This window comes from Silurus meridionalis, chromosome 4, assembly GCF_014805685.1.
Source record: "Silurus meridionalis isolate SWU-2019-XX chromosome 4, ASM1480568v1, whole genome shotgun sequence".
Taxonomy (NCBI): Eukaryota; Metazoa; Chordata; class Actinopteri; order Siluriformes; family Siluridae; genus Silurus; species Silurus meridionalis.
Genome location: NC_060887.1, coordinates 9,901,334 through 9,916,012, shown reverse-complemented (window position 1 = coordinate 9,916,012; position 14,679 = coordinate 9,901,334). Strand labels below are relative to the sequence as shown.

The 14,679-nt window shown below is 40.3% G+C and overlaps 1 protein-coding gene across 1 annotated transcript; it reads left to right on the top strand.

Moving 5' to 3' along the window:
* The first annotated feature begins 90 nt into the window (after nt 1–90).
* si:ch211-79k12.2 (uncharacterized protein LOC568844 homolog) lies at nt 91–7,635 on the top strand. The gene is made up of 3 exons (XM_046848431.1): nt 91–246; nt 4,256–4,526; nt 4,655–7,635. The coding sequence occupies exons 1-3, from the start codon at nt 226–228 to the stop codon at nt 5,989–5,991; spliced, it is 1,629 nt and encodes a 542-aa protein (XP_046704387.1). The 5' UTR covers nt 91–225; the 3' UTR covers nt 5,992–7,635.
* The last annotated feature ends 7,044 nt before the right edge of the window (nt 7,636–14,679 follow it).

Here is a 14,679-nt window from a genome sequence, read left to right as displayed (position 1 = left end):
ATTGCTCGAGGCTGTAAACTCGGTAGCTATTTATGGAGAGGCGTTGGTGGTCTGAAAGGGGAAACTCAAACGTGTCCATCGAGTCACGTGACCCCGAGCAGCATCCGGAAGTGATGTACCGCTAGAGAAGGAAAGATGGCGGAGTATCAACAGCTGCACGACCGCTACATATTCTTAAACATGACATTGCTATGAGTTTGGCTATAAAGGCAGCAGTACAGTGTAATGGACAAGGATAGATTCGCTGTGAGTACACGCGCAAATACACAAAAAAAAAAGCACGATGGCGTAGAAAGAAGCGCAAATGGAGAGGATCGGGTAGTAAGCGGTTTCCGCCTTCACTGTAGAAGTGTAATGCATGGGAGTATGAAGGAAGAGTATTATATTACACTGTATTGGATCGTTCTTGTTTTTTTTTTGTTGTTGTCTTTTTGCACGTTATTCGAATAACCCAGACTGTTCAAGCAGCAAAGATGTGTAGATATAAAAGTCTTTGTCGTGACTTGTCATTTTTTCCTGCTATAATTGTGTGTGTGGCGTTTTTCCTGTTATTTATGTGTATGAACACGATATGTTATGTTCATATGGTGACCCGGAAGTGGAAAAACACACGGGAAAACTCCACTAGCAACACGACCATACCAAATAATCAACAGCAGTAAAACCAAAAATACAAGAATCCTACAAGAGTACAGAAAAACCCTCAAGGGAAATCCAGAAAGCAAATTTTTTGGCATTGGAAATAGACACCTTTACAAAGTGACTTATATTTCAATACATTTTTATTTGTATAACGCTTTAAACAGTGGACATTGTCTCAAAGCATCTTTACACAGATAATGTGGGCAGAAAGAATGAATAAGATTGTTCTTTATAAGTGTACGTTTGTCCCTAATGAGCATGAGGAAGAAACCTTGAGAGCAACCAGACTCATGAGGAAACCCGTCCTCATCTGGGTGGCACAGAATGTCCATTTATTACAGATAAACAATGTTGAGGTGCAGTGATGGTGATCAAATGCAAACTGTAGTCCTGAGTCAAAGTAGCAGACTCTTAAGTCTTAAGTACAGTCCAAATCCATTCTTAAAGCTCCTGTTACTCCGTAAGTTCATGGACCCTCAGGCTGTTGATGAAAACCCATCCCCAGCTGCACACCAAGAGAAACACCATCCAGAGGCGGGCCGGGATGAAACGGGCAAATAAAAAAAATGAAATGAAATGAAAAAAAAAAGAACAGAAAAAAGACCACCACAGCAGGTGAAGCAAAGTGAAAGGTTGGGTTTAAGCCCTGGAATCGCCAAGCTGCCACTTTTGGGGCCCTTTAGAAAGGCCCTTAAGTCTTTGTGCTCCGGGGGTGCAGTATCATGGCTAAACCTGCGCTCTGACCCCAGCTTCCTAACATCGCTGAGATATGTGAAGAAAACAAACACAACAGCTAAAAAACAAGTAGAACAAAACAAAAAAAATGTTTTGAAAAGAACCAAAAAAATAAATCAACAACAGTAAATTCAGAACACAAGAAAGCAGAAGAGCCAAATCCAATAGAATAATAAGCAGACACCACAACAGCAAATACGAATAAAAATAAAAGCAGCAAAACCAGAACGAGACATGATGTTCTATTTACAGCGTTTAGCAGATGCTTTTAGCCAGCGTGACCTACAGTCATCTCATTTATATACACTGTGCAGTTGAGGCCCAGCAATGGCAGCATGAGAAAGAAATAAAGAAAGTAAGCACAGGAGTAAAACATGCACGCACACACAAAACAAAAAATAAACACACAACAGGAATAAAACAAAATAAAATAGAAAAAAAAAGTAAATGGACAGTGAAACTCCAATGGAATAATAATCAAAAATTGCATCAGCAAATACAAATAAAACATCAGCTAAACTGGAAACATGACACTAATAAAACACAACAGCAGAACAAAATAAAAAGAACAACAAATGTATAATGCTATAGCAAAACATGTTCTCAAGGGACATTACTATAGAGATGAAACTTAGATATATATCAGTGAATGTGCAGTTTGTAGAGCAGTACAGATTTACTGTCCTCTAAAAATAATTTAACATACAGCCATTATTGTCTAAATAATTGTGATGTAAATGAGTGTGAGTGGTGTACTCAATTTTGTGAGATACTGTATATACTGATGAGTTGAGGTCTAAGGATTTTGCTCAGTTTCCCAGCAATGGCAGCATGGTGGTGCTGGGAAGTCCAATGTCCTAACCACTGAGCTATTATTTGAACATATGAACATGTGAGACTGCAGAAAACACAACTAGAGGCTTTACAGTGTATAGTTTGATGTAATAGGAGCCTTAATCAGTGAACTCATGCTTTCAATGCTACTTATTTATTGTTTTAGGCTTTTATATAGGGTTGCACAAGCCTTAGTGCCGGTCCCAAGCCCGGATAAATGGGGAGGGTTGCGTTATGAAGGGCATCCAGCGTAAAAACGTGCCAAATCAAACATGCGGATGATCCGCTGTGGCGACCCCTAATGGGAGAAACCGAAAGAAAGTTTTTTTTATGTACGTATATATATATATATATATATATATATATATATATATATATATATATATATATATATATACACAGTGGAACCTCAGAGCTCGCGACCTCGCATGCTCGCGACTTTCATTCCGACCGGCGACTCTCATTCAGATCGGCTCGTGAGCAACCGCGAGCTGCACAAAACGCTAGTTTTAACATTTCTAATCAAGGTTTATCTCATTAAAACACACTTCAGCATACTATATAAAGTGGGTACCCATTACTGTATTTTCTGTACTTCTCTACTGCATACTTTACTGTACCTGTACTTTATTGTTTTTAATTAAGCATTGTAATTGCTGTTAATTTACATAAAGTATTGTTAAAATAGTCTAATAATTAAGTGTTATGGAGTGAAATAGTGTTATTTACTCATTTAAATCGATTTAGATAGTGTTCTTTGGGTTTTAAGGCGTAACAAAGGTCGCGAAAATTGAACTCATGACCGGTCTTGGTCCCTAACCCTCGTGAGCTCCGAGGTTCCACTGTGTATGTGTGTGTAATATATATGAGACATACACGAGACATGTGTGTATATATATATATATATATATATATATATATATATATATATATATATATATATATATATATACACACACATGTCTCGTGTATGTCTCGTGCGGCACAAAAAAGCAAAACCCCTCCGAGGAAGCGCACTCCGTCAGTGGTGGAAGTTTCCCAGTGATAGTGTCATGTCAAAGGTCATTACACAAAAGATTATGGAATTCATTGCCTTAGATGATCAGCCATTCTCTGTTGTAGAAGATGTGGGGTTTCGTAGGCTGATCGAGCACGTTGAGCCCCGTTATACCATGCCGAGCAGACGACATTTTTCAGAGTTGTGTTTACCTGAGCTGTTTAATGTTGTTGCAACTCACGTTCATAAGCATATAACTGCAGATATTTCAGCAATTAGTTTCACGACAGACATTGTTTGAATTTTAATTTATTTTATCCTGTGCATTGTTGCTATGTGCTATACATAAATATTTTCATAATTTGTAATTGATTTATTCTTAGAAAATTTAATATTAATTTATGCAATTGAAATGCCTTGATTTTAGTAAGGTTAGTACACAGTCATAGCCATAAATGCAATGGTAATAATAATTGGCATAATTTCTTTCGGTGTTTTTTCGGTTTTCGTTTTTTCGGCCTTGCTTTCCTCGTTTTCGGTTTCGGCCAAGAATTTTCATTTCGGTGCATTCCTAATATATATATATATATATATATATATATATATATATATATACACGAGACTGCAAATTTTGGGCGCAGCCCCTATGGTACTTTTGGACATTATGTGACTTTAATACAGTAATGTGTTTCAAAAAATTGTATGAAATTTGTTAGTGAAAAATTTAATTCCTAACATTCCTGAACGTTCCCGCAAATTTTAAGATAATCTGCAACTTGCTGTTAGTTAAGTTCCAAATGAGAACCTGCGCATTTTCCAAGCCGCAAGTTCCGAACTGCGGTTTGTCGGATATATATATTAATGTGAATGCTGTAAGCCTGTGTAAATCATGTAACACATTTTTCCCCAGCTTGTGAATAATCTATTGCCATGTCCAACCAGAAACCAGCTTTATTCTGACTTCCTGAACTTGCTGTTGTTTTGATCATGTTTTTTCCACTTACGGGCCACTGGGCATTCACCCTTGCTGTGCTTCTCTTCACACAGTCAGCACCCAGCTCCTGGCTGGAGATGAATAACTTCATTGGTGACCTTATGGCCTTTAGTGCATCTGGCTCTGGTCAGCTACTGAAATGCACGAACAATCAATCTCTCCGCACTGCCTGGGAAAGCGTGGCGCCCGAGACACCAGCAGCCAAATCATGTTTTCCTGCTCAGATTGACCCACACAGCCAGATCCAGAGGAAAAACATGGCAGGAATCTGTTCGAACTCTGGACAGAGGATTGAGGAGCCTGCAAATTGTGATGAGCAACAGTGTGAGTGCCTAGCTGCAGATTGCAGTAACAGATTTCGTCATGTTTATTTGAAAATGGTGCGATGTATCACGATAATAAAGATTTAAGTTTGTGATGGTTTTTCACCTGTATTTCCTTCTTTCCTGCAGTACGCTCGTATGCCTGCAGATGTCCAGGCTGTCCTCTGTCTTCAGCGTCCAACCCTGCATCCACTATGCACCCCCTCTGCCTGAAAGCCAGAGACAATTCGTCCTCTCAGGCGGGAACCTCAAAAGCGTCTGCCTCACAATCCAAGGAGCTAAACACAGTCACGTTTGGCCTGGGCTCCTGCCTCAGCCTGGCTCTTTCTCTGGAAGAGCGAAACAGCGAATCGAGCAGCTTGTCCAACCCGGAAAGCCAGGACAAAGGCACAAACACGCACAGTTCGAACACTGCTTCAACCTCCAACTCCCAGATCTGCCCAACGCCTCTCCAGGCCTTCCCCTGCTTCTGCTGCCACCCGTGTCCTCATCTCCTGCATCCCCAGCAGTCATCTGATGGCCATTTCGCCCACACTCACTCTCACCACCACTATCACCACCACCATCACCACTGCCCGCTCACTGCCTGCCTGTTGTGCCAGCGCTCCTTCAACTGTTCACAGCAGGACGGTCAAGGCCAGCGCCAGCACCCGTGCATGCACTGCTCGGCACTGTTCATGCGGCCCTCACAGCTGCTTCAGCACCAGCGCACTCAGCACTCGTCCAAAACCGGTGGCTTCCTCTGCCCAGAGTGCGGTCGCGTCTTTAACTCGCACAGTAACCTTCGTGTACACCTTAACGTGCACACAGGGGCGCGTCCCTACACGTGCGCCGAATGTGGCAAGAGTTTCAGCCAGTCGGGTGCGCTCAAAATCCATCGGCGCGTTCACACAGGCGAGCGGCCGTACACATGCACCTACTGTGGACGGGGCTTCCCTCATCTGGCCGGTGTCCGGGCACATCAGCGCATTCACACCGGTGAGAAGCCATACCAGTGCACACAGTGTGGCAAAGGCTTCACGCAGTCTGGCGCCCTCAAGGTTCACATGCGCGTCCATACAGGCGAGAGGCCCTTTATTTGTAGCCTGTGCGGCAAGGGCTTCTCGAACCGTTCCGGGGTCCGCTTTCATCAACGTACCGCACACGGCATTATCACCGAGCCCAATTCTGTTGGACGGCCAAGCCTGGCCGGAGGGAACTCAGAAGTCCAGCAGAAGCAGGCTGATCAGACAGGATCCTCTGAGCCCATGGAGCAAACTCCTCTCCCGAGCAGAAAAAACTCGGAGAGAGAGGAAGTTGGAAGATCCCTACCTTACGGCTGCGAGGATTGTGGTATGCGCTTTCAGGATGCTCTCTCCAGAAACAGGCATCAGGCATTAGAGCATTACTCCACGGAGGAGGAAGATCAGACTGAGACACAAAGAAACACACAAGGGGAACATGAAGCGAAAAAGACATTGGTCTAGTAATACTCGAATACCCCATTGTAAAACACGTTGAAAAAACAGACGAGTGTGTAGGTCAGTTATACCACACTAGGTCAGTGCTAAAACCTTTTTGACCCAGACCATAAAAAAATGGTTCTCTATGTGGCCTTAAATTAATGAAATTGGTTTTAAGCACTTTTAACTAAAAATTTATGACAAATATTGTACTAAAAACGAGTTACGTGTGTTGATTTTGAGGACTTCAGAATGTTCTCCCATGTGTGTCCATGTTTCCATTGCTTTAACTGTCTTTATCAGTGTTCATAGGTCATGTGCAAAAAACAGCTTTATTTGCCATTATTAGTTTAATTATTAACATTTTAGATGTTTCATTTTCTTAATACACACACACACACCTCTGTGTCTCTAGCTCTCTCTCTTTTGTTCTCCATCTTGTCTCTCACACTTTTATCCCATCTGCTGCTCACTGAAACAGAAAATACTTCTTACATTACCACTTCCCCTAGTACTTCTCTCCATTCACAAACAGGTGCTTGGCCACACCCCCACTTCCATAATTATTATAATAATTATTATTTTTTTTATTTTTATAGTGGGTCTCAGTTCAGGGTGGCAGGAATAGTGCTACTATGCTGGTATTGTAAAAGGGATGTAATACATTTAGGTGGAAAGAGTCCACCTAATGATGGAATAAATGTCCATTAAAAAAAGACTGACAGGTGGAAAAACAGTCCCCAAGCATGCTAGCATGGACCAGAAGGTCAACAACGAAACGCAGGTGGGCCATTCGGAATAAGAAGGAGAAATCAAATCTTTAGTGAGCCGTGATTGGGACAGTGCGAGAAGGAACTGAAACCGAGGCAGGAGATGGAACAAATGAATAATGGAGGTGTCCATCTGAATGGATTCAGGACTCACTGATGTGTGAAACATTGATGGCCCACTACTGGAGGAGGTTCAACGAGTACAGCAGGGTTGCTTAGAGGATGTTGCTGGGTTTGGCGATGAATACAAACAGTATTTAAAAACTATGCGTGTGACTTGGGAGCAAACCTAATGAAGAGCAAAGAGGCTGGGACAGGAGGCCACAGTGAGCAAAGGAATACAATCAGGAACACATCTTGAAACAACAGGTTTTAATGATGATGTATGAAACTGTACATTTTTAGTCAATTTTTTAAACTATTAACTATTTTATATAGTTTATTGCTTTAACATGGAGCACTTACGATATTACAAATTTACATGTGACTGCATGTATGTACCTTTTGTACTTTAAAAAAGACATCCACTTTCCTACTATCGTGGGTATGGGTCAGGAACGGACCCCTTGGACAAACTGACTGTCATGAGCTGTGTCTCAATCTGAAAACCATTACCACGTGTTTAAACGTTTTTACTAGATTTTAAATACCCTGTAAATTGGTATGCAGAGGCTTTTGAGTAGGTTTGTAGGCTACACAAGAGTATTTTCTTATTCAAACCCCAATGTTAACAGTGAAATACATACTGCATACTGTATAGTTCGTAATTATGTGCATTTAAGACACTATAGTCTTTGAAGTGCATTGTGATTATAACGTAACATCACTGGTATGTGTGTTGTATATTAGTGTGTTTATTTTGGGGGATTTGTACAATTAAAGCACCAAATGAGCTCAGGATCTGTGTCACAGTCATCTTTTGTACAGGTTCCTAAAAGCCAGGTGTTTTTTTATTCATTTATTTATTTATTTTTATTAGTTTATATCTGTGTTTTAGGACTTTTTTTTTTTTTGCCTACCTATTGTGATTTTTCTTTATTTTTTTTTTTATGAAAATTTCAGCTACATAGTCATTATAATCGGATACCTAGTCATTCAGTGGTAGGCCATCAAGGCCTGCAAAGTTTTCTCTGCTGGCCTAAACACTATCAGAAGCACTGACATACATTTACAACCTAAATTCTAATATTTGTTCCATTAAATTTTAATAATTTATTCCCAACTGTTTATTCTCTTCACTTCGTAGCATTTCTTTGGCTGCACTGCTTTCCCACATATCCACTTACCATCGAGCGATTGAGAAGTTTAGTAGACTTTTTGCACTAAATGAATGGCTACAGTCATGGTGTCGAGAGCACAAACTTCTCTTTGTTAATAACTGGAACTGTTTCTGGGAGCGTCCGAGGTTCTTCCGCCCTGATGGCCTGCACCCCAGCAGAGTTGGAGCAGCAGTGCTATCAGATAACATCTCTAGGATACTTCACACCATCTGACTGGTAAGACATCAGGCAATTTATGACTATGTGAACATTTGTACAACAAACCAAATAGTTACAAGTACACACACACACAGCCCATTTTATAAAAACCGTATCTATTCCTCATGTAGTAAAACCAAGAATTAAATACACAAGATACAGAAATAATCTTATTGCAGTTAAAACTGGAAAATGCCAGATAAGCAAGCACAAATAAGTTCTAAAGTTTGGTCTTTTAAACATTAGATCCCTTGCACCCAAAGCACTCATTGTAAATGAGATGATCACAGAGAATAATCTTGATGCACTCTGTCTCACTGAAACCTGGATTAGACCAGATGATTATATGGGTCTAAACGAGTCGACACCGTCAGGATATGTTTATAAGCATGAGCCCCGTCAGACTGGTCGTGGGGGAGGTGTAGCAACCATTTATAGTGCCTCTCTTAATTTTAGTCAGAAATTAGGATTCAGCTTTAAATCATTTAAAGTGCTCGTTCTTAAAGTTGTACTTTCAGACATACATAGAAAACCCCTACTGTCTCTCGCTCTGGCCATTGGTACAGACCCCCAAGGCCCTACGCTGATTTTCTTCAAGTTTGCTCGTTTTCTTTCAGACCTCTTGATCAATTTTGATAAAGTGCTGCTTGTAGGAGATTTTTATATTCATGTAGATGATGTAAACGATGCCCTAGGATTATCATTTGTGGATTTATTAATCTCTTTCGGGGTTAATCAAATTGTCACCAGACCAACTCATTGTTTTAACCACACATTAGACTTAATAATATCCCACAGAGCAGAAGTCACTGATATAGATATTTTACCTCAGAGTGATGACATCACAGACCATTACCTCATATTGTACACACTACCGGTAGAGCAGATTAGCTGTGTTTCACCACGCTATCAACTTGGTAGGACTATTGTTCCGACCACTAAGGACAGATTCGTAAATAACCTGCCTGATTTATCTCAATTTCTCACTAAACCCATTACTGCTAATGATCTTGATGAAATGTCTAACAACATTGACATTATCCTCACTAGCACATTAGACACTGTTGCCCCCATCCGGTTAAAAAAGGTTAGGGAACAAACACCTGCACCTTGGTATAATAGTCATACGCATGCCTGCAAGAAAACAGCCCGTAATCTGGAGAGAAAATGGAGGAAATCTAAATTGGAGGTATTTAGAATTGCGTATAAAGACAGTATGCTCAGCTACAGACAGGCGCTAAAAGCTGCTAGAGCTGAACACCTGAGCAAACTCATAGAAAATAACAAAAACAATCCCAGGTTCCTTTTCACTACAGTAGCTACATTAACTACAAATCAGGTATCTGAAAAATGTGTTCAATCACAGTTTAGTAGTGAGGACTTTATGAATTTCTTCACTGAAAAAAATGTATAGTATTAGAAAAACAATTGTGGCGGTCCAACCTCTGACAGCATTTCCTGACACATTCTCATCTACAACTCCACAGCTACAATGCTTTACACATGTAAAGCATTGTAGCTGTGGAGTAGCATAGGACAGGAAGAACTGTATGATGTTATTACCAAAGCTAAACCAACAACATGTCAGTTACATGTCAGTCCCATTCCAACTAATCCATTGAAGGAAGTGTTACATACAGCTTGTGAGCCTCTTCTGAATATTCTTAACTCCTCACTATCTTTAGGTCATGTCCCTAAACCCCTCAAGTTAGCAGTTATTAAGCCCCTCATTAAGAAACCTCATTTGGATCCAAACACGCTATTGAATTACAGACCCATTTCAAATCTCCCATTTATGTCTAAGATTTTAGAAAAGATTGTCGCTGCCCAGTTATGTTCCTACTTACAAGAGAAGAGTTGAAGAGTTTCAGTCAGGTTATAGGCCCCATCATAGCACAGAAACTGCTCTAGTTAAAATCACTAATGACCTGTTTTTAGCTTTCAGACCAAGGCTTCATCTCGCTGTTAGTTTTACTAGATCTTAGTGCTGCATTCGACACTATAGATCATGATCTCCTCCTAGATTGCTTACAAAATTATATCGGCATTCAGGTACAGGCATTAAGCTGGTTTAAATCCTACCTGTCCGATCGTTACCATTTTGTAGACTTAAATGGAGCGCTATCCAGGTTAATGCTAGTAAATTATGGCATGCCGCAAGGTTCAGTTCTAGGACCCCTGCTTTTAACAATATACATGCTTCCCTTAGGAAAATTATTAGAGAGCATGGAATTAGCTTCCACTGTTATGCTGATGATACCCAGCTATATATCTCATCAAAACCAGGTGATACAGCTCAATTAGTTTGGATAACTGGGTGTATTAATGAATTAAAAGACTAGACGACCCATAACTTTCTACTATTAAATTCGATAATAAGGAGATTTTGCTTATTGGTCCAAAAACCAGTACACAGAAGCTCCAGCATTTCAACCTGCATTTAGACGGATGTTCTGTAACTACTAGTTCAACGGTAAAAGACCTGGGAGTTATTTATACTAACCCTAACCCTAACCCTTAGACAGCAACTTGTCTTTCAAAAATCACATCATCCAAGTTACAAAAACAGCCTTCTTCCACCTTAGAAATATTTCTAAGATAAGAAACATGTTATCTATATCTGATGCAGAGAAGCTCGTCCATGCGTTCATGCCCTACTGAATAGATTATTGTAATGCATTACTAGCTGGATGTCCTGCACCATTAATAAACAAGCTTCAGTTAGTTCAGAATGCGGCAGCCAGAGTTCTCACAAGGTCAAGAAAATATGATCATATAACCCCAATCTTATCGTCCCTACACTGGCTACCTGTTAAGTTTAGAATTGACTACAAACTACTGCTTCTTACTTATAAAACACTAAATGGTTTAGCTCCAAAGTATCTATCCAGTCTTTTAACACGCTACAATCCGTCACGCTCTTTAAAATCTCAAAACTCTGGACTTCTAAGCGGTTCCTAGAATAGCAAAGTCCAGTAAAGGCAGGAGATCATTCTCATATTTAGCTCCTAAACTTTGGAATAGTCTTCCTGACAGTGTTCGGGGCTCAGACACACTCTCCCAGTTTATGTGCAGATTAAAAACGTATCTTTTTAGCAAAGCCTACACATAACATACGTCACATATCATAAACTTGTGCTCCAGAACATCTGATCAAATGCACATTATCAACTTGTGCTGTTAATATTATAAACAGCAGCTATGCTAATTTCTCTCCACTGCTTCTCTTTCTCTCCCCATCCCGAGGCATCCTGAGGTTTGGCCAGCTCCAGTCACATCCCACCTCATGAAGATTATGGACCTTTAAAGAAATAGATGCGGATCTCGCAAACTTCCCGTACCACCCAGAGACGTACCAGTGCCACCTGGATCCCACTTCATGTGTGGAGTTTGGACACTGGACCTCCTGGAGTGTTTAAAGGCTCTGGCATGGAGAAGCTGGTGTTGGATCTGTGATGATCGCAAATGTTAAGCTATTTTATGAGTTGCTGAGTAGCTCCTAGTTTTATAAACATAAGGACTGTATAAGACTGTAGAAAGAACATTACTTATAATCTTACACTCCAGTACTCATATTAGTTCTCACTCTCCAGTGTTCTGTATTGTTTAAAGGTTTATGATCAGACTCTTGATGTCACACAAATGAGGATGGGTTCCCCTTTTGAGTCTGGTTCCTCTCAGGGTTTCTTCCTCATAACATCTAAGGGTGTTTTTCCTTGCCTCAGTCACCATGGCTGCTCACTGTTGATTTCTGTAAAGCTGCTTTGAGACAATGTCTGTTGTAAAAACGCTATAGAAATCAACTTGACTTGACTGCTTTCAGCATGGGTATGTGGATGTTAGATAAAATTTCAGCCTCTATGTGCTGCCATGTTAATCTAATCTGTCTAGGGCCTTCAAAGTCTGTACTGCTGGCCTTTTTACCTTAGATAATATTAGCAATGAAACTGTTTCTCTAACAAATAAGATTTCATATTGGCCTCACAGAATAGCCTCAGCATTTTTAGCTAGTTTGTCTCAGCCCAGGAAAGGGTTTGTTCTCCACTTCCAGACCAGTGAATATGATCGGTACCACTGGCTTACAGCCTCTTAGGAGCGCTGCAAATTATGAGTCTGCATCTCTGGTGAGTAGGTTGTATTTTATTTACATTTTCAATGTCTTTGTCATGTTATTAAACAAATATTGATTTTGAATTGCTCCAGATAATGTAGGTGCACAGTTGTGGTGATAGTATAGAGGTTTGGAGTTGTCTTAACTGGGTTTCTTCCTTTAGTAAAATGGTATTCACCCTTAATATGTGAAATGCCTCTGTCTCTGTAATAATGTATGCTAAAAATGCAAAAATATTTAACTAGAGAATTTGTTTTACATTACAAATAAAGAGAATGTTACTAAAGTCATGTTGTTGTAAATTTGTTTTAGGTTGACTGGTTACTCGAAAAACAACTACACTAAAACGAAAGCATGAATAGGTCAAACATTTTTTTCTTTCTTATTTTTATTTTTTTGCAATACTGCCCAGCCATAGCACATGGACTAGAGACATGGAAATCCACAGAACATTTCAGGAAGCATAAAAGTATTGGGACATCTAATGTTCCTGGATTAGCTGGAGCTTTTTATGCACACAATGGAACAGCTGGTGGAGAAGTGCATGATGGTAGTCCAACCCAGCTAACAAAAACATGATTGGGTAGCATGGTGAAACACTGGGTAGCACTGCAGTCTTATAGCTTGTGAGACCTGGGTTCTTGGCATCAGGGAACAGTGTGGAGTATCTTTGAATGTTCTCCCCTGGGCTTTCCAGATTCCCTGAGCAGCTGTTTCTTCAAGACCGAAGACTCCTCAAACTCCAAATGTCAAAGAAAGTGTTTCTATCCTGATGTGTTTGCAGTAACCTGATGTTTTTGTTGGGGACTACATGTTTTTGTTGGGGACTACATGCATGTTGCAACCCAGCCATTAGGTTTGTACAAGTTAGTGCACTTTTGGTCCCAAGCTCGGATAAATGGGAAGAGTTGTGTTAGGAAGGGCATCCAGCATAAAATGTGCCATATCAAAAATCACAAAACTAATTTCCATAGTTACCAACGAACGCCACAGGTATTGTTAGCCAACAGGGTACCGAAATTGGTAAAGGGTGATAAAGGGAGAGAGGTAGCTGATATGATGGCGTGAGTAAATGTATATATGTTCAAGAGACCAAGTGGAAAGGGAGTAAGGCCAGGAACATTGGAGGTGGCTTTAAAATGTTTTATCATGATGTGGATAGAAAGAGAAATGGTGTAGGTGTGATCCTGAAGGAAGACAGTGTAGATAGATAGCATCGGATGGTGGTCTGCAAGATGGTTTTGGGGCTGAAGAATAAGAGGAGGAGAGTGAGGACTAAAAGAAGAATAGGATGGTGGAAACTGAAGGAGGAAGAGTGTAGTGTGAGATTCAGGGAAGAGGTCAGACAGGGGCTCGGTGGTGGAGATGTTTGGGAGAGATGGCAGTGGAGTTTTTAACAAGATTCTGGAAGATGAGAGGATGCCTGAGGAATGGAGAAGGAGTGTGCTGTTATCAATCTTTAAGAATAAGGGAGATGTGCAGACCTGCAGTAACAGGGGAATTAAGTTAATTAGTCACACCATGAAGTTATGGGAAAGAGTGGTGAAAGCCAGGCTGAGAGAAAAGATGAACAACAAAGTATGAATAATGATAGAGAAGGTCAGAAGGAAAAAATATTTAGGATTTATTTTATCCTAAAAATAGAATATTGTCGTGGAGCCATTCCATGCTTAAATACTGACAAAGTAGACGTTTTACTGTATTCGCATGTACTGACCACTAGAGGGTAGCAAATCCACAATATTATGGCAGTGTGTAACATCTCTGAACAGACGGAGGGGATAAAGAAAGGCAGATGAGAGAACGAATGGGGAGAAATTCAAAATATTGGCAAATAAACACCATCCAAACACCAAAAGTCCATTGCCTGAATATCACACATTGATTTTTCTAGTAATTCTCTTATCAGTTTGTTCACAAAGATGCACATACATGTATAAAGGCACATAAGCACATAAGGGATGACAGCTGTGTCCATTAACACTTAGCATCAGAGACATTTCACCATCTGTCTCAATTTCATTATTCTCTGTCACGTTTGTCTTTTCATACTCTGGCTCTCGTTCTTCTCTCCACCCCCAAGATGAGTTTTCTCAACCAGCACCCCAAACCTCCTTCATGTTCTTCATCCCTCTCTATTAGTGACCAGAGGTGGCAAAAGTACACACACCCTTTACTTAAGTAGAAGTACAGATACTCATGTTTTAAAATACTCGGGTAAAAGTTGAAGTACTGATTAAACTTTTTTACTCAAGTGAAAGTAAAGAAGTCTTGGCTCTGACATGTACTTAAGTAAAAAGTAGTTATTATTTCTACCTGTTTTAGCTGTTAACTGGATCTCACATTATATTAG

Bases quoted from the DNA above. Each gene is read 5' to 3' on its own strand.
- si:ch211-79k12.2 (XM_046848431.1), top strand. From the start codon at position 226: ATGGACAAGGATAGATTCGCT. The intron at 247-4,255 runs GTGAGTACACGC...CTCTTCACACAG, and splicing joins TGGACAAGGATAGATTCGCT to TCAGCACCCAGCTCCTGGCT. The intron at 4,527-4,654 runs GTGAGTGCCTAG...TCTTTCCTGCAG, and splicing joins AAATTGTGATGAGCAACAGT to TACGCTCGTATGCCTGCAGA.